This window comes from Dama dama, chromosome 10 (assembly GCF_033118175.1).
Source record: "Dama dama isolate Ldn47 chromosome 10, ASM3311817v1, whole genome shotgun sequence".
Lineage (NCBI taxonomy): Eukaryota > Metazoa > Chordata > Mammalia > Artiodactyla > Cervidae > Dama > Dama dama.
Genome location: NC_083690.1, coordinates 4,821,841 through 4,845,403, shown reverse-complemented (window position 1 = coordinate 4,845,403; position 23,563 = coordinate 4,821,841). Strand labels below are relative to the sequence as shown.

The following is a 23,563-nucleotide window of genomic DNA, read 5'->3' as shown; positions in this document are numbered from 1 at the left end:
GTGATAATGGTATCCTTTCCTTTCTACTTTTTCCACGTTTGAAATTTTTTTATAAATGCAAAAGAGACCTAACCAGGGATCATCTTACATTTCCCATATTCTTCTGTTCCTGTTGATTTCCGCTTGGACTTTGTAGTGGAAATAAGCTGATCGATGCAGAATCATTTAACGTAGGTACTGAATGCTGCAGAGGGCATAGTCACAGGCTGTTTGTTTATTGGAGCCTTATTTTAAAGTGTCAGAAAAAAGAGGAATGGCTACAGTTTATGCCCAGTCATTGGAGTTTGGATAAATGAATGTACAGCCACATGTTCACTACACATCATGCTACAACTTAACTGGTACGGGGCAGAACCTAGAATAAATAGCAGGCCAAATGTATATAAATAAGACTGTTGGTCATGGTTCGTACATACAAAAAAGACTGGAAAGAGAAAAACCTGTCTGCACTTCCGCAGTGAACTCCTGGCTCTCAAGATTGCAGGTGTTAAGTATTTCCTTAGTTCTTTGCTTTCCACATTTTGCATGTATTTTTTTTTTCATTTATTTTTATTAGTTGGATGCTAATTACTTTACAATATTGCAGTGGTTTTTGCCATACATTGACATGAATCAGCCATGGATTTACATGTGTTCCCCATCCCGATCCCCCCTCCCGCCTCCCTCCCCATCCCATCCTCCTGGGTCTTCCCAGTGCACCAGCCCTGAGCACTTGTCTCACACATTTTGCATGTATTATTTTTACAGTCGGGGAAATAGACATAAGGCAAGGAGGCTGTTTTCCCTTGGGCGTTGCTTCTGCACTCAGTACACTCGGCCTCTCGGCTTGAATTTTGCTTTTGTTTTGGTTCCTGGTTAAGGTTCTAAGAGTTGTGCTCCTGAGCGAAGCCAGGTGGCTTTCTGTGTACTTATTTTATGAGTTCTCATCAGCGTAAAACCAAAACACAAAACGCTCTAACTTTTTACAGTGAACTTTGCTTCATAAAGAAATATATTTTTACTTGGTATTCCCCTAGTTGCAAATGTATATAGTTTTGATTCTTCATTTGAAAAATCAGAGCTGTGTTGTACTTCATGGGAGGCACTAGGTGTTGTGAAATGAAGTCAGAAGTGTGATTTAATCAGAGCAGTAGATCAGAAAATCCCTGAAATATGGATTATATTGTTGCATGTTAGGAACACTACATTTCTCTCATTTCAAAGTTTCTTTGGTAAATTTCAGAAGAATATTGGTAGTTGGTAAAGAGTAAGAGTTCCACAGGTCCCCGTGTTCTTTGCAGTTAAGAGGTATGGTTGATCTGGCCTACTATTTTGAAAGGATGGAAGTAGTAACTAAGCTCTGTTTCTGTATCTTTAGCAGATCATCTAATACCTAGAAAAAATATTGTCTGATGTCCAAGTAGAAATTTTAATGGAATGCAAAGCATTAACGATTGTACTGGATGGTTGTATTCAAGATAAATGCTGTCTTAATCTTTTAGGAGAAGTAATGAATGCTGCAGGTATTGTCCTTCCAGTCAGAAGATTGGGAATCTGCAGGGTGGCTCTGATTCCTCTGCTCTGTCAGAGCACAGTGGGTTGGAATTGGTCAGTCCTTGACGATCTTTTTATTAGGTTGACTCATATGGAATTGCCAATGTTTGATCATTTGGCTTAGAGAAACAGTGGTTTCATATGGTTCAACCTAATATAATAACAGCTTTTCCTGCACTTGTATGTATTGTAGCATGATAAACTGCCAATGAATTAAAGAACCTCACCAGCTGCATTCTCACTGTGGCCTACACTGTCACTCAGCTTTACCCTTAGTTTGAAAAAATAGTTAATGAACATGAATTGGAACTCTGAAAGCTTATTAAAATGTTTGTGTTAATTTGTTTTATTTTAGTCTCAGATGCAAACATCAGTGGGAATTGTACCTGCACAGGCAATTGCAACGGGCCCCACTGCAGATCCCGAAAAACGCAAACTGATACAGCAGCAGCTGGTCCTACTGCTTCACGCTCATAAATGTCAGAGGCGAGAACAAGCCAACGGAGAGGTCCGGGCCTGCTCACTCCCACATTGTCGAACCATGAAAAATGTCTTGAATCACATGACGCATTGTCAGGCTGGGAAGGCATGTCAAGGTAAGTGCCGTTCGCTCAGGTCCTGGTGGTGGAGCCAAGGGTGGACTCAGCTGGTGTTCTTTGGCACCTCTCCTGTTGATAAGGTTCCCACCTCCCACGTCCCCACATGCTGACCAGTCAGATGCCTCTGGACACTCACCTGCCCAGGAGAAAGGCGGTGTGGTTCTATGACGTTCCGTGAACTTTTGCTGGTGGAGCTGCGCCCTGCATTCATTCTTTTCTGCCTTCCTCTGTCACAGAAGACCTGTGTCCCTTCTTGAGCACTGTCTTCGCCATACACGTCTAGTTCAGGTTTTCTTTCTAACAGTGTAGTGTGCACACATGCATGTACATGCCTTTCCCCAAGCCTGGAGCATCTGTCTTGCAGTCGTTTTGTGCGCTCAGGCGCCGGGGCCGCTGCCTTGCCCCTCTGCCCTTCTGTCTTGGCTCATCGGGCTCCTGGCCCGGTTGTCCTGGGGACCTGTGTGTGCTGCCCACCCCTGCCACCTCCTTCCACCTTCCTCTCCAGGGGGGAGAATCGTGCACACATGTGCCCCTTCTCTGGTCTTCACACAGACACCCCATTTCTCCTGAAGAAGCCTTCCTTAACTTCCCTTTAATCTTTATCCTCTTTCTCTCTCTTCTCACTTGTGCTCCTAACCTTGGGGAGAGTCTCCCTGATCTCCCTGCTTCCCCTTGTGACACTCGTGAGTCCCGGGTGTAACCCTGTCCTGATGGAGAAGCAGAGGAGGGTCGTGCTGGACCTTTAGGAACAAGTGGCAGCGAAGATAGAGACAGAGGGTCCAGCCGCAGCTGCCGTCTCGAGTGCTCTGAGAAGTGCCCGGGCCCCCACAGGGTCTCTACAGACCTCTCATTTGCTTCGCTGTGTTTCTTCAACTCTATAGTGTTTAGATGGTTTCATCCTTGAGCATTATTAAACATAATGTAAACTTTTTATTGTAAATAGTGACATTGCAGAATTATTATTTGTTCTGCCTTTCATTCCACTTTTGTGGTATTTCAGGCCAGGTAGTATTGTTTTGTTTTTGATTTTGATTTGTGGGCTAAACCTTGTTCACCATCATTCATAACATTGCTTCTCTGGGAAGTTTTTGTTTGGAATCCTCAGTAGTCGACTTACAGACTTTCTGGCAAGCAGTCTGTTTGTAAGTTGAGGACAGCCTGCCCCGTGCTGCAGTCACGCTTGTGCCCATTTTTGCGGACGCTGGCCTTATAATGTAGGTGTGATTGAACGCCGCCGGTCTGGATAGAAAATAACGTCTCGCTGTTTTTCTGGTCATAGTTGCCCATTGCGCATCTTCACGACAAATCATCTCTCATTGGAAGAACTGCACACGACATGACTGTCCTGTTTGCCTCCCTTTGAAAAATGCCAGTGACAAGCGAAACCAACAAAGTAAGTGAGCTCGGGGGGCAGAGAAGCTTGGCGACGAGACGCTGAGAGCACAGAGGATCAGGCAGGAAGCAGGGCAGAGACCGGCCACCACACGCGCGGTGGGAGCTGGGGTGCCCGGGCGGAAGCCGAGGGGCGAGCTCGGCACAGCCGGCACTCGGGCGCCCCCCCTGCTCGGTGACCCCGCCCCCAGCGCGGGAATCCCCCTCCCCAGCCCCTCTGGACTCGGCCACAGCAGAGCAGCGAGTGCAGAAGAGGGACGTCACTTGGATCAGAGAGGCGAGAGCTGGCGGGTGGCTCTCTGAGTTTCTTGACAGATACTCAGCGTTTGTCACTGTGATGACAGTGACTTTGGGGTGAGGGGTGGAGTAGACGGGACACTTTTTGAAATCGCCCTGAAGTAAGTTTTGAGGACCCCTTGTTCTAGAAGAGTCAGTCAGGATGGGTTGGTGTAAATTCCACATGCAGGTGTTGTGGAGGCAATGCGGTTCCCAGACCTAGTTGTGCAGCTAACAGTTGATTCAGTGCAGGTGGAGGGTCTCTGCACCAGGACTGCCGCACCCTGATGGCTGCCCTCGCTTCGTCATCTTCCCATCGGTCTGGGTGCGCTTAGCGGGTGCTGAGGCAGTGCCCCCCAGGAGGCCTTGTGTGGCTCCCGGGGGCTCCCCTGGGCGTCGAGCAGGGAAAGGGTGAGCGTCTCTCCCCGACGCTCAGTCCCTTCCAGTCGTCTTCGAGTCCACCTGTGCTCTCGGGGTGTGTCCCTTGGCTCTCGTGTCGCCGCGGGCTGGAGCTGCCCTTGGAACTCCAGCACTGTCTGCGTCTTCTCCGCCTCATCTGGGCCATCTCGCCCCACCCGCCCTGATTGTGGTTACGTGTCCACTGTTCTCGTTCTTCTTGGGCAGACCTGGTGCTGCCTCAGAACACGTGTGCTGCTTCTCTTTCTGCTTGTTTCCAAGTGGCACTGGGAAAGGTGGTGGAGCCCGCTAGGCCCCACTCCCTCCCGAGCCCCCCCCAGCACCCCGCACACACAGGAGTGTCCATGGCCCAGGAAAGGCGGTCCAGGGCCACGGGCCCATCCTCCCTCCCTTGCTCCCCGGTAGAAGCAGTCACTAAGTTTCCTTTAAAAGTCACTTTCCTAAATCAGTTAAATTATACTTTTATTAAGCAAAAAATGAATTAATACACAATTTTCTAGGACATTTCTTACATAAAGTGAAGATCTAGGAATCTGTGTCTTCTAGAAGCAGATATTTGAGAGAACAGTTCTAGTGGACTACAGTCTGAGTTTCTTCCAAGTTAGTGTAAAATGTTTTCTTTCTTACTAACATGTTGTGATGGTTATGGTTTCTTGTTTTAGGATGTATTTCAGTTATAGTCCTTTTAAGTGTCAAGATACTTAATATCGAGTTTGTGGTTGTACAGTATTCATTCCATGAATAATGAATTAGGATAGTGTTCTTAACCTTTAATTTGGGACTGAATTTTCTGAGATCCTTTGGTTTTTAATATGTATTGCCATGACAGTTGTAAACTTTTGAGATTTCTCTTTTTAAGAAACACTTTGTGTGGTTTTTATTTTAAAAAAAAAGAAAGAAATGAGTGTGGGTTTTTTTCTAACATCTTTGTAACTGCCTGCTTGTTGTAATGATTGATCCAGCATGAGCCCTCAGAAGTGGTAAACCACAGCGTTTCTCCCAGTCATAATGTAAGGTGTTGTCAGGGCGACTTCACAATATAAAGTCACGGGGCGCATATAGACGAGCTCTGTACAAGGTTTTAGCAAATTTTCATGAAAGAAATGAAAGTGGGGTATTTTAGTGTGTATTTTGTGTGTTTGTGTATGTTTTTGTTTTTAATGCTTCTCAAGTTAGGTTTCTGCTCTGAGTGTATTCCTTTGGCTCCAGCACTGTGATTTTGCGAGGACAAGGAGTTTGATAGGATGAGCGAGAGAGTTGTAGCAGTGTCTTCTCTGTAAATGTTTGCTGCTGTTCTCCTCTCTCGAAGCAAACTGTGCCCATCGTGCGTGAAATGGGCTGTAGCAACAGTGGGGAAGCGTGGCTCTGCCCCTCCAGCGGCTGATGGACTCTGTCCAGTTGCCCCTTGCACAGCTCAGGATGAGGGCTCTGATCCTTCTGCACAGTCAGGGCCACGGCCCTCCCAGCCCATTGGCAGCGTGGTTCCGCCACAGCTTCGAGCAACATGGATAATGTGTGGCTGTTGTATTTACTGTTGGAAACTGTCTGTGTAAGCAGACCCATGCTGTTGAAACCTGTCTTGTTCAACGGTCAGCTGTACGTTAAAAATGTGACGATGGAGTCAATCTGGGACTTCTTGGTGGTCCAGTGGTGAAGACCCTGCACTTCCACTGTAAGGGGCACAGGTTTGATCCATGGTTCAAAGGGCACATGAGGTTCGTGAGGCACATGGTTCATGAGGGCACAGTAAGATCCCTCATGCTGTGGGGTGCAGCCAGAAATAAAACGTGAAGCAACAGTGGTATCACTCAGGGGAGTGAGATAGAATCAGTGGTGTCGGCAGTCCTGGCAGGGAGGGTCAGTGTGTGTGGGAGGTAGGGCTGGGCAAAGCCCAGCTTCAATGAAGTGACAAGGGAAGAACTTTCTAGACAGCGAGGCTGACATGCCTGCAAGGGGACACCTCTGATTGGACTCAGATTCCTATGCAAGTGAGGTTTGTAAGTGGGTGGTCAGGACCCCCAGGGACCATCTGAGATCCACCTGTGTCCCCCGAGGCTGTGCTGTCCAGGCAGGGTTTCCCGCAGACGCTCGCCCTGCCTGGCGCACACACCCTGCTTCTCTGACTCCTCCCGTTGATGTCTCTGCTGAGAAGGCCTGCCCAGGTCACCTGTGGCGCCTACGCAGGGGCCACTGAGAGGAAACCCAGACTTCTGTGTCCTGTGTGGAGTAGACTTTGTGTAATTTTTCCCACAAGTTATTGTCCAGAGATTCTGCAGTCACTGATCTTGCATTACCCATCCCTTATAGAGATTGTCAGATTTTATTGACTAATGAGGACGTTGCAGGGTGTGTCTCTAGCGTCAGTCTTGGCACCTGACTTCCAGAACTGTGCAGGGTGGCAGTGGGCGGGCTGTGGCGGCACAGAACAGATTCCCTGTCTGAGTTCATGTTGCCTCCTCAGGGGGGTTTTGCTGCTCCGCATATGGTCCTCAGCCCAACTGCAGGTGCACCCTCTTGTTGCTGATTAGAAACGCAGAGACTTGGACCTTCCCCCAGGCCTCTTGTGTTATTAGACTGCATCTTAACAAATTCTGCGTGTTTGCCGCTCTGAATGCCTCGCAGGGCGGAACGTCAGTCCTGGAGCTCTTGAGATAGGCCTGCTCTGGGCAGCCACGGGTTTCCCAGCTCAGAGCAGAAGGACTGTCAGAATGGGTGCCGCAGTATCAGCCCAGGGCCACCCCAGCCTGCCCACTGCCCGTGGCTGCCTGGGCCTCCGCGGGGGTCTCAGTCAGCCTCCCCAGACCCCTGGCTTGAATACCTCTGCTGGCTTGCCACTCACTACTTGGCCCTACGCTGTGATCCAATTTTGCTGCTGCTGCTGCCAAGTCGCCTCAGTTGTGTCCGACTTTGTGCGACCCCACAGACGGCAGCCCACCAGGCTCCCCCGTCCCTGGGATTCTCCAGGCAAGAACACTGGAGTGGGTTGCCATTTCCTTCTCCAGTGCATGAAAGTGAAAAGTGAAAGTGAAGTCGCTCAGTCGTGTCCAACTCATAGCGACCCCATGGACTGCAGCCTACCAGGCTCCTCTGTCCCTGGGATTTTCCAGGCAAGATTACTGGAGTGGGGTGCCATCGCCTTCTCCAGTGATCCAGCTTTAGGCCCCTCTGATTGTTTGAGATCCCTGCCTTCATGGTGTTGAGTCCTGCTTAAAACATGCCCTCCAGATGCCTATTTGGTGCTCCACAAGCACTCGCAGGCTCGGCCCCTGCTTCACCTGTAGGCTCTCCAGAGACCACCAGCGCTTCTGTGACAGCCCGCAGCGGGGGCAGGGGCAGGGGGGTGGCGAGGCCGCCTGTGGCTCAAGTACGAGACAGCCCCCGGTGATAGCCTTCATTGGAGGAGCTCTGTCCTTGCTCTTCTGGGCAGCGCCAGGTTGCCAGTTCTGAGCTGTTTGACTTCTGAGGAAGGCCTGCTGCAGGGTGCGCGCGTTCTTGCTTGGTGCTGGCTGTGATGGGGGGCCTGGCCCTCGGCTCGGGTGTCTCTCTGCCCTGGTGCACGGGCCTGGGAAGCCCTCTGCTGTGGGAGCAGCTCTGCAGAGACGTCTGCAGGTCTGAGCAGACTCGAGCCTGACTCTCTTGGTGGAAATCCAGGTGATGACCAAGTAGTGGCTGCTTTGCCTGCCCCATGGAGTAGCCCCCAACAACCTGACAAAGTTTTGGAATTCAGCGTGTCCATTTTTGTTGGCTTTCCAAATTGAGCGCAGTTTTATTGAGACTAATTGGGGGCTGGAACTTGTGGGGAGCCGAGTGTTGCACATCAGCAGTGGCTAGTGTATGTGGAGCCTGTCCATGGGCCAGTCTCTATGCCCACAGGGGAGTGAGTGCTGGACAGAGCCAGCTGTGAAGCCTGGCCCTTTTCTGTCCTTAGTAGCTGCGGCAGAAGGGGAGCGGGGCACTCTGGAGACGTGCTGGCAGCAGGAGTGCTGACTGATGCCCGGGGAGAAGGGCCACACTGTACTGAGATGCACTGAGACCCTGAGTGCTGGGATATTACAAGGATCGATTGTGTGTGAAACGTAGCCTTCAGCTCTGAGAAAGGAAACAAGATGTAAAAATGGTAAAAAGAACAAGAAGTGTTGATACCTAAAGAGGTAAACATTGGGAATTCCCTGCGATCCAGTGCTTAGGACTCCACACTTTGACTGCGAGGGCATGGGACTAAGATCCCCTCAGCCACGCAGCATGGCCAAAGAACAGAGAGGTAAGTGTCAATAATGTGTAAAATTGATCCATGTAGCAGGCTGTATTCTCAGTGACACCAGATACGTGGAACGTTGCTGTGTTAGCACTCCTCACGTTTTTGCTCAGCCTCAGAGCCCTCAGCGCTGCGGTGCTGGGAGGGCGCCTGTTCCTCTGCTGCAGCTTGAGGCGAGCGCCCTGGTGGGAGGAGAGTCTCGTGAGGCGCATGTGGGTCCTGCTGCAGGGAATGTGCAAGGGAGAGGGGATGGTCTTGATCATCTCGATCAGAGACCACTTTCTCTGATACGGGATCCAGGGCTGCAGCCTTTCATTATTAGAGATATTGCTTTCCCAGCAGACCCTGAGCTCCATGAGCACAGACTGCTCACTTCTGTCCTGTTGTCCGTGTCTGTCGTGGAGTCTGTGCTCGAAAGTGAAGGAGGAAAGGACGGAGGGAGCAAGTGCAGGGGTCGCAGGTGTCCATAGAGGAGCAGAGGCCCGGCGGCCACGGAGGGGTTCAGGGAAGGCCAGCTGCTGCCGGGACACTAGCAGTGTGAGCGGAAGCATCTTGAGCTTGTAGAACTTAAAGAGTTTGTGGTGGCTTTCACCAGGTAACTCCCCTTCCACCCGTCACCCCTGTAGGAAATGCCTGCGTTCCTTATCCCTGAAGCATAGATTTTATCTCATAGCATCATTTGGACTCAGATTGGGCCATGCCTGTATGTCAAAGACCTTTTTATTTGTTTGTATTTTCTTTTCCTTGTCTCTAAATTAGTTAGAAATGTCAAGTACCAAATGCCTGTCTTCAGGTATGTTTTCTCTTAAAGTAAAAAACACAGTAATGTTTACATTTAGGACATAAATGCTTTTAACACACACAATACAGTGACCAAGTCAGCAGCTTCCATGAGAGGAGGAAGTCCGTAAGTGGCCATGAGTGGCCTTGAGCTTGGGAGTGGCACTCCTCCCAGGATGGGGAATTTGGGGTAAAAGGATGGCATTTAGGGAAGTGTGGACACGAGTGGATTTTAGTAGAAAGAAATCGTTGTTAAGGCATTGCTGTTGCATCTTCACCCAAAACCCGAAGCCTTATACACCTTGTTTCTTTAAGTTCCTCTCTCTCCACAGTTGATCAGTATGCGTGTCAGTGTAGGTCTAGGTCTGTTCCTCCTTACACCACAAAGTAATAGAAAAATAAATCATCTTACCATTGTCACTTTCCTTTTTCCATCGTAGTTCTTTTAGACAATTCAGCATGTCAGTTTCAATAGTACAATGGCATGTGTTTAAAGTTTCATGGAGTATTAACTATTAGGAAAAATACCTTTAAAAGTATTATACATGGCTTATTTCAGAGCTACATACTTGTCATAAAATGTACCTTGGGAATTGCTTTTCATTTATAATAATGAGGTGCTTGGTGTGTATAATTGTGTCTAATGAGTGTTAATGAGTTTGAGATCTGAATATTCTTATTAGATAAGTTAAATAGTATGAAATATGTAATTATCAAGGGCTTTTTTTTTTTAAACACATTTTGGTTTCATGAAGTTACTCAGACAAATGTTTGAGTTGTTTATGTTATTGCGCGGATGGTGATGTGAGGATATTACTATTACAGTAATGGTCTGAATTTTAAAGAAAAATTTTGTGATAGTGTTTTATGTCTCAAAGATCTTATGTTATAGTATCAGTTTTATAAGCTGCTGTTCATGATGTGACTCTAAAGTTTGGGGAAGTTGGAAAGAAAGGAACTCTTTCAAATAAGAATCAATGGTATGACACAGAACTTCTGCCATATGTTGAAAACTGATTAGGACATTTGGACGGATGGACACACAGAAGGACAGATGGGTGTTTGGGTCATCTCTGTTAACTTTGAAGCCCTTGGGAATGGGGCTTTTTATGTTGCTACAGATTTTCCTCAGTCAGGCACAGTATTTCTTGAACAGCTTCACATAGCAGAGAGCTTAGCATGGTGCCCTCCCACATAGGAAACTCGGAGGAGAGAAAGGCTTGGTGTTGCCTGGTCACTGTACGTCACTGATTCAAGGAAATGTAGTTTTGTTTTTTGGAAGATTGTGTCAGAGATCTTAAGTTACTGTTACTTGACACCTTTAGTAAGTAAGATATTGACTAAGTTAGTAAGTGACAGAACTGACCAGCTGGGCGTCTCCTCTGCTCCTGCTTTTCTTCCTCTGTCCCTGTGCCAGTGAGCAGTGAGGGGCCCGGAGGAGCAGCAGCAGGAGGGGCTGCTTAGCTCGTCTCAGTGGTGGCTGACGACCTCCAAAGAATGTGTGTTTTCCCATGTTTGTTATTTCCCCAGAACTGACTTCTTGTGGGGCTCGAGGTTTAATACATGCTGACCTTGATTGCATGATCACTGATTTTCTGGTCCATTGTTTGCTAACATAGAAGCTTGAATTCTCTTCAGATTTTTGTTCTTCATGTGGCGCTGTACAGATGAGATTAATAGGATGGGCTCCTTCTGTCTGCACAGTTTCTTGGTAGCGGGGTTCCAGTGCTTCATGACATACATAGGTGGTTTTCTGATAAAATTTTACTTGTTTTTCAGTAATTTTTAGCTCATTTGTGGACTTTTCCCTTTTACTTACCTCTTGTGTTTGTCTGTTTGTTTTTATAGCCATCCTGGGGTCTCCAGCTAGTGGAATTCAAAACACCATTGGTTCTGTTGGCACAGGCCAACAGAATGCTACTTCTTTAAGTAACCCAAATCCGATAGACCCCAGCTCCATGCAACGAGCATATGCTGCTCTTGGACTCCCCTACCTGAACCAGCCCCAGACGCAGCTGCAGCCTCAAGTTCCTGGCCAGCAACCAGCACAGCCTCAAACTCACCAGCAGATGAGGAGTCTCAACCCCCTGGGTAGGTGAAAGGACTCTTGAGAACTTCCTTGTGCAAATGCAGTGTCGGGAATGATGAGCCTTCTGGAGCCCAGTGCTGTTTTCAGCTACTGTTTTTACTTTAAATTCAAATTTTAAATTTAAATAAATATATATATATATATAATAAAATTCAAATATATATATATATATATATATATTATGGTGAAGGGTATCTTTTAAATGATTAAAATTAAAAAATTCCAGGAAAAGGCTAAAGTGTCAGGTACACTGAAGATGTCACAGGCTTGTGAGATGAATCACATTTGCAAATGAACCAACATTTTTGTCGCTTGTGCCTGGATAGTTTTCATAAAGGGCATTTCACGTGGCTCAGAATGCAAAATCTCACAGGTTGGAATTAGGGCAGTACCACTTGCCTTGACTCTGCAGCTCCTAGCATGTCGTGGTTGTGGACTACTTGTGACTGGGGCCAACCAGTCTGAATCTGGACAGGCTGACAGGGATCTCAGAACAGGGCTGTTGTGCTGGTTTTGTTCTTTTCCTAATAAAGTATTTTCACCTTAAAGATACTTCATCTGTTGGGAAACAGTTGCCCTAATGCATCTCTGACTCCTGCTGGCTAGAAGACTGGGTTGGAGTCTTGAAATGTCCCTTCCAGTCTGACACCACTTCTGTTGGTGGTATAATCTGAGACAAGACTATTAACCTGCGTCTCACCTTTCTCTTACTTTAGAACAAATACTGTAGACAAACTGACGTTTTGTCTTCTTCACCTAAAGTTATTTTCTATGATTTTTATCTTCTGATAAACAAAACAAAAAGATGATGAAGTATATGTGACGGGAATGAAGCCAGAATCAAAACCGAAACTGCAGATGGATCATTTCTGATTTTTTTTCCTCAGCCACCAAGCATTCATGATGCCAGCCAGCCTCTATAGAAATGCTCTTCTTTGGTTTTCAAGTGCGATGGGAAGCAACTGAATTTATACAATTTGACCACCATTATTGAAAATATAACTCCCAGAGTTCCTGCCATAGCATTTATTATTATGAGTCATAAGAATAATTTTCATAAGAATCATTTATTTATATGTGACTTGTTATTTGTCTGTTAATGAAGACTTTGAGGTGTATAATTTAGGAGTTGGTTGATTCCTTTTCTTTTTGTCTTTCAGGAAATAACCCAATGAACATTCCAGCAGGAGGAATAACAACAGATCAGCAGCCACCAAACTTGATTTCAGAATCAGCTCTTCCAACTTCCCTTGGGGCCACAAAGTAAGACCCTTGTTTCATTTGGCTTCTGTCGAGTGACAGTCACATGTTAAAGTGGGCTGGGAACCACACAGAACTCTTGATTCTTTCTAAAGTGTAGGGCTTTTTCCCTCCCTCCCTTCTCTCTCTCCCTTTCCCCTCCCTCCCTCTTTCTTTCTTTCTAACAGATAACAGAGTTTAAAGTCGCATATGGTTGAAGAACCTTAGTTAGATGAATGGCATGTGAGTCACTTTTTCAGTTGGATGACCTGTTCTTACTCTCCCCTCAGCCCCCTGATGAATGACGGCTCAAACTCTGGAAACATTGGAACCCTCAGCACCATACCTGCAGCAGCACCTCCTTCCAGCACCGGCGTTCGGAAAAGCTGGCACGAACACGTCACTCAGGACCTGCGGAGCCATCTCGTGCATAAACTGTACGTGGCCCTCTCACCTGTTGTTCACATGTGATGGAAGCACTTTGTGACTGATGGCGATGTGACAGTTTTGCAGTTTCCTGGGTGTCTGATTTAACTCCCAGGTGTTCTTTGGGGCCCCAGGTGATCATACCCTTGCAACTGAAGGGGGTCACATGCTTGTTTAGGGAGGCCGGAGGATCCCAGATTCTGAGTGCCCAGTGGATCCTGGAGATGAATATGAACTTTGACTCATGTCACAGGGGCAGGCCTGTTTTCTAAGCTCTGGGTGCACGGGGAGCTGGGACTCACTCAGAAGCTTGTCTTACTTTATGGCTCAAGGTTATAGTTGTGGGCAGCCCTGAGAATTGCAGGAATTTGGGCCTAGTAAATACAGATGGCTTCACAATACCATCGTACAATTAACATGGGAAATTAATAGTTGAATTTCTCCAGCAATTTAAGTTAAATGAAGGTGACGTTAATCAACTCAATTCTGATGGAGTTTTCTTTTTTTTTCTCCTTCATTATCTTAATCAAAAATTTTTGTCCTTAGTAGTTTAAAGATTAGGAATTCAAAATCATATTATTCTTGAGTTGGTCAAGCACTTAGTGTTAATAGCGAAATATTGTTGTGTTTGGCTTGTGGATAAATTGACAGATCAGTATTATCTCCAAAGAGTGACTGCACATGAACTAGGCAAGAGGTTGGGGGTCTCAACAGTATATGGTGCCCAAAGGTAGATGGTGGTTTCTTCTCTTCCTGTGTCACATGTAGAATGGCAGGATGTTGACATTGTACTAAACGTAGGTTGAGAGTGCGTGCTATCCTTTCAGTGTCCAAGCCATCTTCCCGACACCTGACCCTGCAGCCCTGAAGGATCGTCGCATGGAGAACCTGGTGGCCTATGCTAAGAAAGTGGAAGGGGACATGTACGAGTCTGCCAACAGCAGGGTGGGTCAGCGTTTGTGTTCAGCCGCACGGCACCTGGGGGGCCTGTGATTGCGGGTCTGGACGTGGGGAGGAGTGGGGGCTTCCATCAGCCTGCTGGTCTCCTCGCTTGAGGTCCTCCCTGCACACCTCTCTTGGTTTGTAACTGCAAAATCTTAAGTATTCCCACTACAGTAGTAAATGAGGTATATGAAGTTTTTCTAATCTGTGGGTGTACTTTATAGTGGAGTGTTTACAGAGCTTGTACTGTGTTGTCACCTGTGTCAGTGAATATGCAAGAAGAGGTTCAGCTGTGGAATGAACTGTCATGAGGACTTAGCATCCCCTGACTGTTAAGTCCCATAGCATCCCTTGTCTTTGGTTTATGAGTTAGAAGTGGTGAATACTTTACCCGTACCAGTGTTCATAATTTTAATTTAAAAATTCATTAGTTTGTTAGAACCTACAAAATCAGATCAGTTTGTTTACAAATAACTGGTATTGAATGTTGCTGCTTTTTAGGATGAATACTATCACTTACTAGCAGAGAAAATCTACAAGATTCAAAAAGAGCTAGAAGAAAAGCGGAGATCGCGTTTACACAAACAAGGCATTCTGGGTAACCAGCCAGCTTTACCAGCCCCCGGGACGCAGCCCCCCGGAATACCCCAGGCGCAGCCTGTGAGACCTCCAAGTAAGGACTGCGTGTCCCACCCTGGGTCTGTTCCCTCGTGTGTCTTTCTGTGTTTGGTGTGTGTTTCTTAGCACACAGAATTACATTCCCAGGAAACCTGTTGCTTTGAAAGCATGTGGTGGTGGCCGTGTTCTGCGGTGGCCTATGTTTAGACATTGAGTCTCTCACACAAAGGCCCTTTAAAGAGTGTGCTGGCATCCGTGCACAGCACTTTGGGATCTGCTCTGCTCTTTAAATCTAAAGGAATATTTTAAGTAACCTCCTTTTTTTTTTTTCTGCCATTGTAGATGGGCCCATGCCTCTGCCAGTGAATCGTATGCAGGTTTCTCAAGGTATTTAACTGTTGTTACAAATCATATTTTGGTTTAACATTCTGCAGCACAAAGTTTATTGGTTTGTCCTCTTCCTTGTGTATTTCTTTCCTTCCATTTTTCCTTCAGTTTCTCTTTTCTTATTGCTTCCTTTTTTTTTTTTTTTTTCTTTCCACTGATGAGCATAGGGCATGTCCACAGGTAGTGTGCCATCTGTTGCTTTTGGAAGTTTGGAGATCACAGCAAAGCTCTCCAAGGAGATCAAAAGGAGGAGTTCACTTTTTTTTTTTTTTTTTTTTGAATGGACAAGAGAAGACATTTCTCTTGGAAGAGTCTCCAAAAAAAGCATTGTAGGTGGAGGAAAGAAACATTTCTGAGCACTTGAAAGTAGAGCGTCAGGCCTATCCTGAAGCCCGAGCACCCTGTTTGGGGGACGGGTGAGGCTGCTCTGGGCTAACGAGCACAGGTGCCATGCCTACCAGGCTCGCTGAGGAGGGTCTGTGCTCCTGGCAGCTGGTCTGAGCAGCTTCCGGAGGTTCTTTCTCAAGTTGAGAGTCTTTGGTCGTGGTTGAAGCAGTCATTTGAGTTTGGGGGTGAGGGTCATTTCAGAGCTTTTACAGCTCTTAGCAGGTTGAGACCTGAACAGTGGGATGTTTCTGCCGGTTGTGAAATGAGGTGGTGACATTATCTAGGAGATTCCAAAGCAAGGCCTTGCTGCTGTGTGCTCCCTCAGGGAGCGAGGGGCCATTCTAACAGCTGTGGTGATCGTCCTGCATACCACACTGTACCTGCTAGAGCTGCTGCTGATACTGTGGAGGAAACTTTTCAGGGACTCGTGTAGATGGACCAGATGTGAAGAGTGAAACAAGTCAAGAAGGTAGAGAAATTGAGCCTTAGGAGAGGGAGGGTGCTGTACTGGGGACAAGACGGACGAGTCTGCTGCTTTGGGATCTGAGGAGGGGCTGTTGAGCAGAGTGTGGAAGGAGGAGCCTTCGAAGGAAGCGCTTGCACGCCCCTGTCACCAGCACGTCCATGTCTGTGGAGAGGAACTTGTTATGGTGCCATTGCTTCATGCATCTTTTTCGCTTGCTCAGTAAAATCTCCTCTTGTCAGTAAAACCCTCCAGAAGAGCAGGGCACTTTGTTCTGTAGGCTTCCTGGAAAGTCCTGGTAACTTGGGACATTTCTCGCTGGTGCTGAGGGAGGCCCATGTTCTTTGATGCCGTCTCATGCTCCACAGTTAAGGCAGTACCTCAGGATTCTGTTCACGGTCATGGGACTGGGCTAAGTCCTGAGACTTACTGAAGTAGCATTTACATTGAACTCAGAGTTCACGGAGAATTGTGGGAAATTACAGAGAGAGAGGCTCTGTGGCCTGGAGTCGTATAGCGGCTGGTGAGAGGTGTCGTTTGTGATGTGGCACCCTTGGGAAGGCCAAGGCAGTCATGTAAGGGAGATCTTTCGGCAGAGAGGAGGCTGAAGTTGAGAACTGCCAACCCTTGGGCACTTTCTAAATGCTTCATGTCCTTGCAAAATTAAAGCCATGTTTTGAGTCTTATCCCAGATTCTAACAATAAATGTAAGCCCAGCCAAAGAGCTGGGGGGCTTGCAGTGATGGGAGTGGGCTTCCTGCTGGGAGTCAGGTGGTCCGGAAGGCTCTGAGGGGTTGGCTCAGAGGGGTGCCCTGGCCTCAGCAGACCTCCTCCATGGACGGTGGGTGCTCCTTCCCACTGCCCCGCCCACCCGTCTGCGCTCTCACTCGGACCCTCGGACACTGTGGCGCCGAGTGCTGCCCTGCCTCAGCTGCTCGCAGCTCCCCTGAGCGCCACCTTCCTCTCCTCACACTGCCCTGCCCGCTCCCCACCCCCCACCTCACCACCACCATGGTGGTGCTGTTTTTCCCAGATATGAGCAATCTGTTGCTTAGCCATCTTTTCTGATTGACTGATCTCCTTGCAGTTGTGTATGTAGTGTATGTGTTCCATCTTATTTGGCTTCAAGTTTCTTTGGCAAATTGTCATTCTGTTTTCCTGCGGGTGCTTTTCCTAATGAACTGTTGTGGGTACGTTTACAGGGATGAATTCATTTAACCCAATATCCTTGGGGAATGTACAGTTGCCACAAGCGCCCATGGGACCGCGTGCGGCATCCCCCATGAACCACTCTGTCCCGATGAACAGCATGGGCTCCGTGCCAGGGGTAAGTGCTTGTCCTCCCCTCAGCTATGCTGAGAAGGCCTCGCTGCAGCAGGACAGTTCTCCCCTCGGGAGCTTGGAGGTTGTCCGGGAATCCTGTGGCACTTGTTCCTTTGGATTGTATTGTGCTTTGGCAACTCCATCTCTCTCTGTCTCTCTCTCTGGTCCTTATTACTACAAGGATTATTTGACCGTTACTTATTTTTACTGAAATGAGAGATTCCTTGGCACCTGTGACTTTGTGAGAAGACGGGGAGTTCTGGGGATGTGTGACAGAATGGGGGAAAGGTGTCAGTGTCCACTGGCTCTCAGAGCGTCCTCTCCTGAGGCTGCTTTCTAAATGAGTCCAAGAACGCCTAAAAGGTGTATTTGAACTTTACACTATGGCATGCTGTTGATTTCTGTTCAGAGGACTGTGTGGAGCTGGCTCATTAGAGACCTGCATGAAAAAGCGTGCAGAATGCCTGGGAGCTGGGAGGTCTTAGCGCATGGCAGTCCCCTCCCGTGAAAGGGGGAGTTGAGGATTCCTCTCTCTTCTGGTTCACCTTGGAGACATGGGCCCTGCAGCCCTCTGAAGGCAGTGGCACACATTGTCTTGTAGATGGCCATTTCTCCGTCCCGAATGCCTCAGCCTCCGAACATGATGGGCGCGCACGCCAACAGCATGATGGCCCAGGCGCCTGCGCAGAGCCAGTTCCTGCCGCAGAGCCAGTTCCCGTCGTCCAGCGGGGCGCTGAGTGTGAGCAGCGTGGGCATGGGGCAGCCGGCGGCGCAGGCTGGCGTTCCACAGGTACTGTCCACCCTTTTAGTTGTCATTTTCTTGATTTTTATTTGTATGTTTTAAATTCTTAAGTTTCACATGTGATCCTGAGAGACATTGGTTTTTGAAGAGGGAGTGAGAAAAGATCCCTTGAGTTCACGCTTAATGATTTGGCACCTGTTGGTTTAAACTGCCCAGGTGAAGTCCGGCTAACTGGGCCATTTGAGTAGTTCCCTTCTTGTTGAATGTGTTTCTAATTATTCAATATAATGCTGGTGGGGACTATTTTCCACTCATTTTACTGCCTTTCCCTGACTTCTGTTAATTGTTAGAGTGCATCAGATTGCTGCTGTGTACAAACGTACATGTATTTAAAACAGACCAAGTGTTCCCCTGAGAGATTGAATTCGCTATTTAACTTAACGTGAATAACATTGAATAAGAGGCAGTGACTACACTAGATTCACTAAGTAAATACCTATTAATTAGTTGTTTTTTAAAATTTTTATTTGTTATTACTTATGTGTGGCTGTGCTGAGTCTTCCTTGATGCATGCGGGCTTTCTCTGGTTGCAGTGAGTGGAAGTTACTGTCAGTGCAGTGCCCAGGCTTCCCACTGGGATGGCTTCTCTTGTGGAGCATGGCCTCTAGGCAGGAGGGCTTCAGTAGTTGTGGAGCCCAGGCCTCGTTGCCCCACGACGTGGACTCTTCCCCGACCAGGGATGGAATTTGTGCCCTCTGCACTGGCAGGTGGATTCTTAACCACTGGGCCACCAGGGAAGCCTGATACCGATTAATTAATTCTTAATTTGCATAAATTTTATTTCTCTAGCAAAGGGGTCGACAGGTTTGTCCTGTAGATACTTCCAGCTTGGTGGACCGGGGGAACTGCTCTGCTCCACTGCTGTGACACAGAGGCAGTCATAGACATGTGCATTCACACGTGAGTGAATGGAGAGGCTGCTGGCCAATAAAGCTTTATTGACAGAGACCAGCAGCTAGCTGGGTTTGGCCTTGGGCCCTGTGTGGTTGGCAGATCTCTGCTCTAGATTCAGAATAGCTTTTTAGTTGGCCCACAGGTAATTCCGAAGCATGTCCCTAGTTGAGAACTACCATACTGAAACATTTCAGTGTTTTGAGTAATTCATTTTTTAAAAAAAGACAAATACCTTTTCCAGTGGTCTTAGCTGTGGATGGATATTATGGAACATGAGCTAGTAAGTGGAGTGTATGTGTGTTTGTTTAAGCCAGAGATTTCTACACTTAACATAAATCAAAGCCTGATTACTACAAACGCAGGTTACTATAAGTGTGCAGGTCAGTGACATGTTAGAAGCGGAACGCTCCCGTGTAGTCAGCAGACCTCATCCAGAAACCGTGTCAGGTTCTCATATATTTAATTCTTTATGTCTGCTGCCACATTTTCAGACGGAGGAGAGAACAGTTTTAACTCGCTCCTTTCCTTCTGCTTGTCAGGGGCAGGTGCCGGGGACTGCTCTTCCCAACCCCCTGAACATGCTTGGGCCCCAGGCCAGCCAGCTGCCTTGCCCACCAGTGACACAGCCGCCACTGCATCAGACCCCACCTCCCGCCTCCACGGCTGCCGGCATGCCGTCTCTGCAGCACCCAGCAGCTCCTGGGGTGACGCCCCCCCAGCCAGCAGCGCCTACCCAACCATCAACTCCCGCATCGTCTTCCGGGCAGACTCCCACCCCAACTCCCGGCTCTGTGCCCAGCGCCAGCCAGACACAGAGTACTCCTACGGTCCAGGCAGCCGCCCAGGCCCAGGTGACCCCGCAGCCTCAGACCCCAGTGCAGCCTCCGTCGGTGGCCACCCCGCAGTCATCGCAGCAGCAGCCGACACCCGTGCACACGCAGCCCCCCGGCACCCCGGTGAGCCCCTCGGCCTGTGGCCGTCTGCCCACGGAGTTGCAGATGAGAACTTGCCCCTGAACAAGTGGTCGTGAAGCCTGCACCACAGGCCTTGGTGCAGCCGCACAGCATGTGTGTCTGCATCCTGATGGAGCTGTCACGGGCTGTATGGTGGTTCCAGAATGGGCTCTGGAGGCCAAGTTTGGCAGGACATGACTTGTGATTATCTTCCCAGTTAAACCAGCTTGTAGAAATCAGCAACTGAAAGAGCTCATACATGGGTCCTCTGTAGAATATGTAAACTATCCATAGGAACATCACCTGTCACAGGTGGTCGTCTCTGAGATTTAGTTGTCCTGAGGTTTGGTAAACAAGTCAGGTTCCTAGTTGTACATACTTTGACCTTGCCCGCCAGCCTTGTTTTCCAGCTGGAAGCTCTTTCTTTTTCATGACAAAATGGCACAGCCAGGTAGCACTTCTGTGTCTCAGATCTCCCCCCTCCTCCTGGGAGGTGGCCGTGGCAGGGCCGCAGCACATCCTATGTCCCAGTCCCGTGTTCTGCTGATGGCACCGGCCAGGCTCCCCCCACGCGGGGCCATCCCCACCGACCCCAGGGGCCCGAGGCTACTGTTTCTCACCGAGTCATGGTATCTGTTTTCTCACCATCCTAACTTAAAAACTTCCTTCCCCCTGAAATACATTAACTTTATTTGTGGGGACTGAGGATATTTATTTATAAAATATCAAAATTAATCCCAAGATGACACTTTTTATTTTTCCATAGGGAGTGTTCTTATTGTTTCTTATTTTAGATTATCTCTGAATAAGATCCCTTTGTAATGTTATGTTTTTGTTTGTTTACTTAAAACTCTTATCAGGTAAATCCTTGAAAACGTAAGAGTTTTTTTTTGAGATTTCGTCTCTTAATGTTTGTTTACTCTTCCACCACTGTTCCTGCAATTAACAGGCTAGTTATACACTCTTGTTCCATGAAGTGAAGTGAAGTCGCTCAGTCGTGTCCGACTCTTTGCGACCACATGGACTGTAGCCTACCAGGCGCCTCTGTCCATGGGATTTTCCAGGCAAGAACACTGGAGCGGGTTGCCGTTTCCTTCTCCAGGAAATCTTCCCGACCCAGGGATTGAACCTGGGTCTTCTGCATTGTAGACGGACGCTTTACCATCTGAGCCACTAGGGAAGTCCATATAGGTACCTTATTCCCCTTCTGACAGTGTATATACGCATATTTATTATTCATCCTTTTACCAAAACCATTAGTATCATTGTTGGAAGGAACTGAATTTAAAATAGGAGGTTCTCTGGCTTAGGTAGAAAATTCCCAGAAGATAATTTTCTGTCACAGTGTAGAAAGCTGCTGTTCTTGCATCTCTGCATTGTTGGCAAGAAGTCAGTTGTGTTTCTGCCTGATGTTGACTTCTCTGGAACTCCTCCTTTAACTGTTATATTCTTCAGTTCTCTCAAATAGGGGTGCCTGTTAGGTTAGTTTTGAGAAAGGTTAACATGGATCTGTGTTGGGTGAGCAGCAGGGTTTAAGATCATCTGTGTTGTTTACAAAGATAAATGATTTTGGTTTCCCCACAGCTTTCCCAGACAGCAGCCAGCATTGATAACAGGGTCCCCACTCCATCCTCAGTGGCCAGTGCCGAAACCAACTCCCAGCAGCCGGGCCCCGAGGTGCCACTGCTGGAGATGAAGGCCGAGATCAAGACGGAGGACACAGAGCCCGATGCTGGGGAGCCCAAGGGAGAGCCCGGGGCTGTGGTAGGTGGCTTTCCTGGGCGTGGCGGCCGTGCTGCACACAGCGGCGTCCCGGGGCAGGCGCCAGTGTCCGCCCTGCGCATCCCTGCTTGTGTCTCCCTGCCCCATTCGGTCATGGTTCAGGTGTGAAGGAGATTACAAACAGATTGGCTCTTTGTTTTTAGATATTAGGTGTGGGTTTGTTTTTATTTTGCCAGAAGTGAAGAGCACTGGCTTATATTTTAAATGTTTAAATCATCCAACAACTTTTTCACTGCTGTTCTTCATTCATTTATAATTCTCCAGAGGCAGGCTGCTCAGGGGGGTGTGTTCTTCTACTAATTAACCTGTGGCAGAAGTTGAAAACTGGCAGACCGTGGGCTGAACCCAGCCTGTAAATGTATTTTGTTTGGCCCACACAGTATTTTTAAAATGGGAAATTACAAATAATACTCTAGACTTCTGGTTTTTCTTGAAAAATGAGGAGCTTTGCCAGCACCGTGTGGCAGCAGAGCCGTCCAGGTGGGTGCGCCGGCATGGCACTCAGGCGGGCCACGGCCGCTCCAGTTTGTGGAGTGCCCCCCGCTCCCCACTGCCTCCCTCCGCACTTGCTGCTGCTCTCGTGGGCTTCACCTGCCAGGCCTCTGAGCAGTTGGACTTTCCATCCTTCCCACAGTTTTCGAGGAAATTCTTGTCCCAAACTAGAAATATATGTAAAACTACTGAAGAGGTAATGGTATGTGCAATGTGTGTTTTTAAGCCTATAATGCACTGGCACTGTATTAAAGCGACTCACAGGCATTCCACCTCTCCTTGTGGGAGAGAGAGAGAGTGATCGTTGGAGCTTTGACTAGGGGAGGTTTTAACAAGCCTGTAGAGACTTTTAAGGGCCTTCCGAGAAGGCTGGGTGATAACAGAGGTCTCTCATAGTCATGTATCTGTGTCTGCCACTCTGTTTTCCTCAAGATGATGGAGGAGGACTTACAAGGATCTTCTCAAGTTAAAGAAGAAACAGACCCAACAGAGCAGAAGTCGGAAGCAATGGAGGTGGATGAAAAGAAAGCTGAAGTGAAAGTGGAAGCTAAAGAGGAAGAAGAGGGCAGCGCCAATGGGGCAGTCTCTCAGTCCACGTCCCCTTCGCAGCCGCGCAGGAAAAGTAGGTCTTCTCGGGGACTCACGTGGAGCTGCTTTTCCCTCCTGTTAGGAGTGCATGCTGTGGATGTAAAGCTAAAGCAGAAAAAGAATTCCATCCCTTCCTATTGCCCTTCTTACTGGCCATTCCCCCAGTTTTAGAAATGGTGTCAGCTGGACTCCAGGGCACCGGCCCACAGCATCTGTGCGAGGGCTCTGAGGGGCAGTCCACACCCAGCCTGTCCAGGGTGGTGCTGGCTTTACTTGGCATGCCGTGGACACCCACTGATGGGCTCCATTGATAAGGTGACCGGGAGCTTGATGTTGGGGAGTTACCACCATGGCAACACGTGGGCCAGTAAGTTTGTAGGTTTCTGCTGGTGCAGGTGGAACAGAGTGCCCAGAGTCGGGCTGGGAGCATAGAACCAGTGACCAGTGCAGCGGGAGGGGGGCAGCAGAGAAGGGAAGATGCTGGGGTTCTGAGTAAGCAGGCTGAGCCAAGCTCACGGCGGAGGTCAGATAGAGTCCATCTGAGATGTGTCCAAAGTAGGGAGGAGGAAACAGTGTCAGAAAATTGTCAGGTGACAGAAATGTGAGACAAGGCTCAGTGGTTCAGGGGTACAGGTGATGTGTTTAGGAATGATGCCAGAAAAACTCAGGCTGATGCTGTGCAGTCCTACTGCGCTGGGACCCTGGGGATCCCAGAGGACAGCAGGCCGCAGGCTTGTGGTCTGAGACCTCTTCACATCCCTAAAGGTTGACCATCCCAGAGAAGTTACTGTTTGTATGGATCATCCATCACTTCTGCTCTGCTAGTTGTCTTTTTTAATATTTATTTAAAAGTGAATCTGTTTCATGGCACCCATAAGTAACACACTTTTGTGAAAAATAACTTCCACAACAAAAATAATTGGGAT

General features: G+C 48.1%; 1 protein-coding gene across 1 annotated transcript in view; it reads left to right on the top strand.

Annotated features, from left to right (window-relative positions):
• CREBBP (CREB binding protein) overlaps window positions 1–23,563 on the top strand; it is a 116,390-nt gene that overhangs the window by 65,606 nt on the left and 27,221 nt on the right. Inside the window, exons 4-16 of the mRNA XM_061152730.1 lie at window positions 1,889–2,129; window positions 3,412–3,525; window positions 11,101–11,343; window positions 12,502–12,604; window positions 12,871–13,017; window positions 13,834–13,951; window positions 14,450–14,621; window positions 14,909–14,953; window positions 17,006–17,130; window positions 17,728–17,916; window positions 19,362–19,778; window positions 21,360–21,539; window positions 22,482–22,671. Coding sequence (XP_061008713.1) covers window positions 1,889–2,129; window positions 3,412–3,525; window positions 11,101–11,343; window positions 12,502–12,604; window positions 12,871–13,017; window positions 13,834–13,951; window positions 14,450–14,621; window positions 14,909–14,953; window positions 17,006–17,130; window positions 17,728–17,916; window positions 19,362–19,778; window positions 21,360–21,539; window positions 22,482–22,671 — 2,284 coding nt within the window. The remainder of the gene's footprint in view (window positions 1–1,888; window positions 2,130–3,411; window positions 3,526–11,100; window positions 11,344–12,501; window positions 12,605–12,870; window positions 13,018–13,833; window positions 13,952–14,449; window positions 14,622–14,908; window positions 14,954–17,005; window positions 17,131–17,727; window positions 17,917–19,361; window positions 19,779–21,359; window positions 21,540–22,481; window positions 22,672–23,563) is intronic.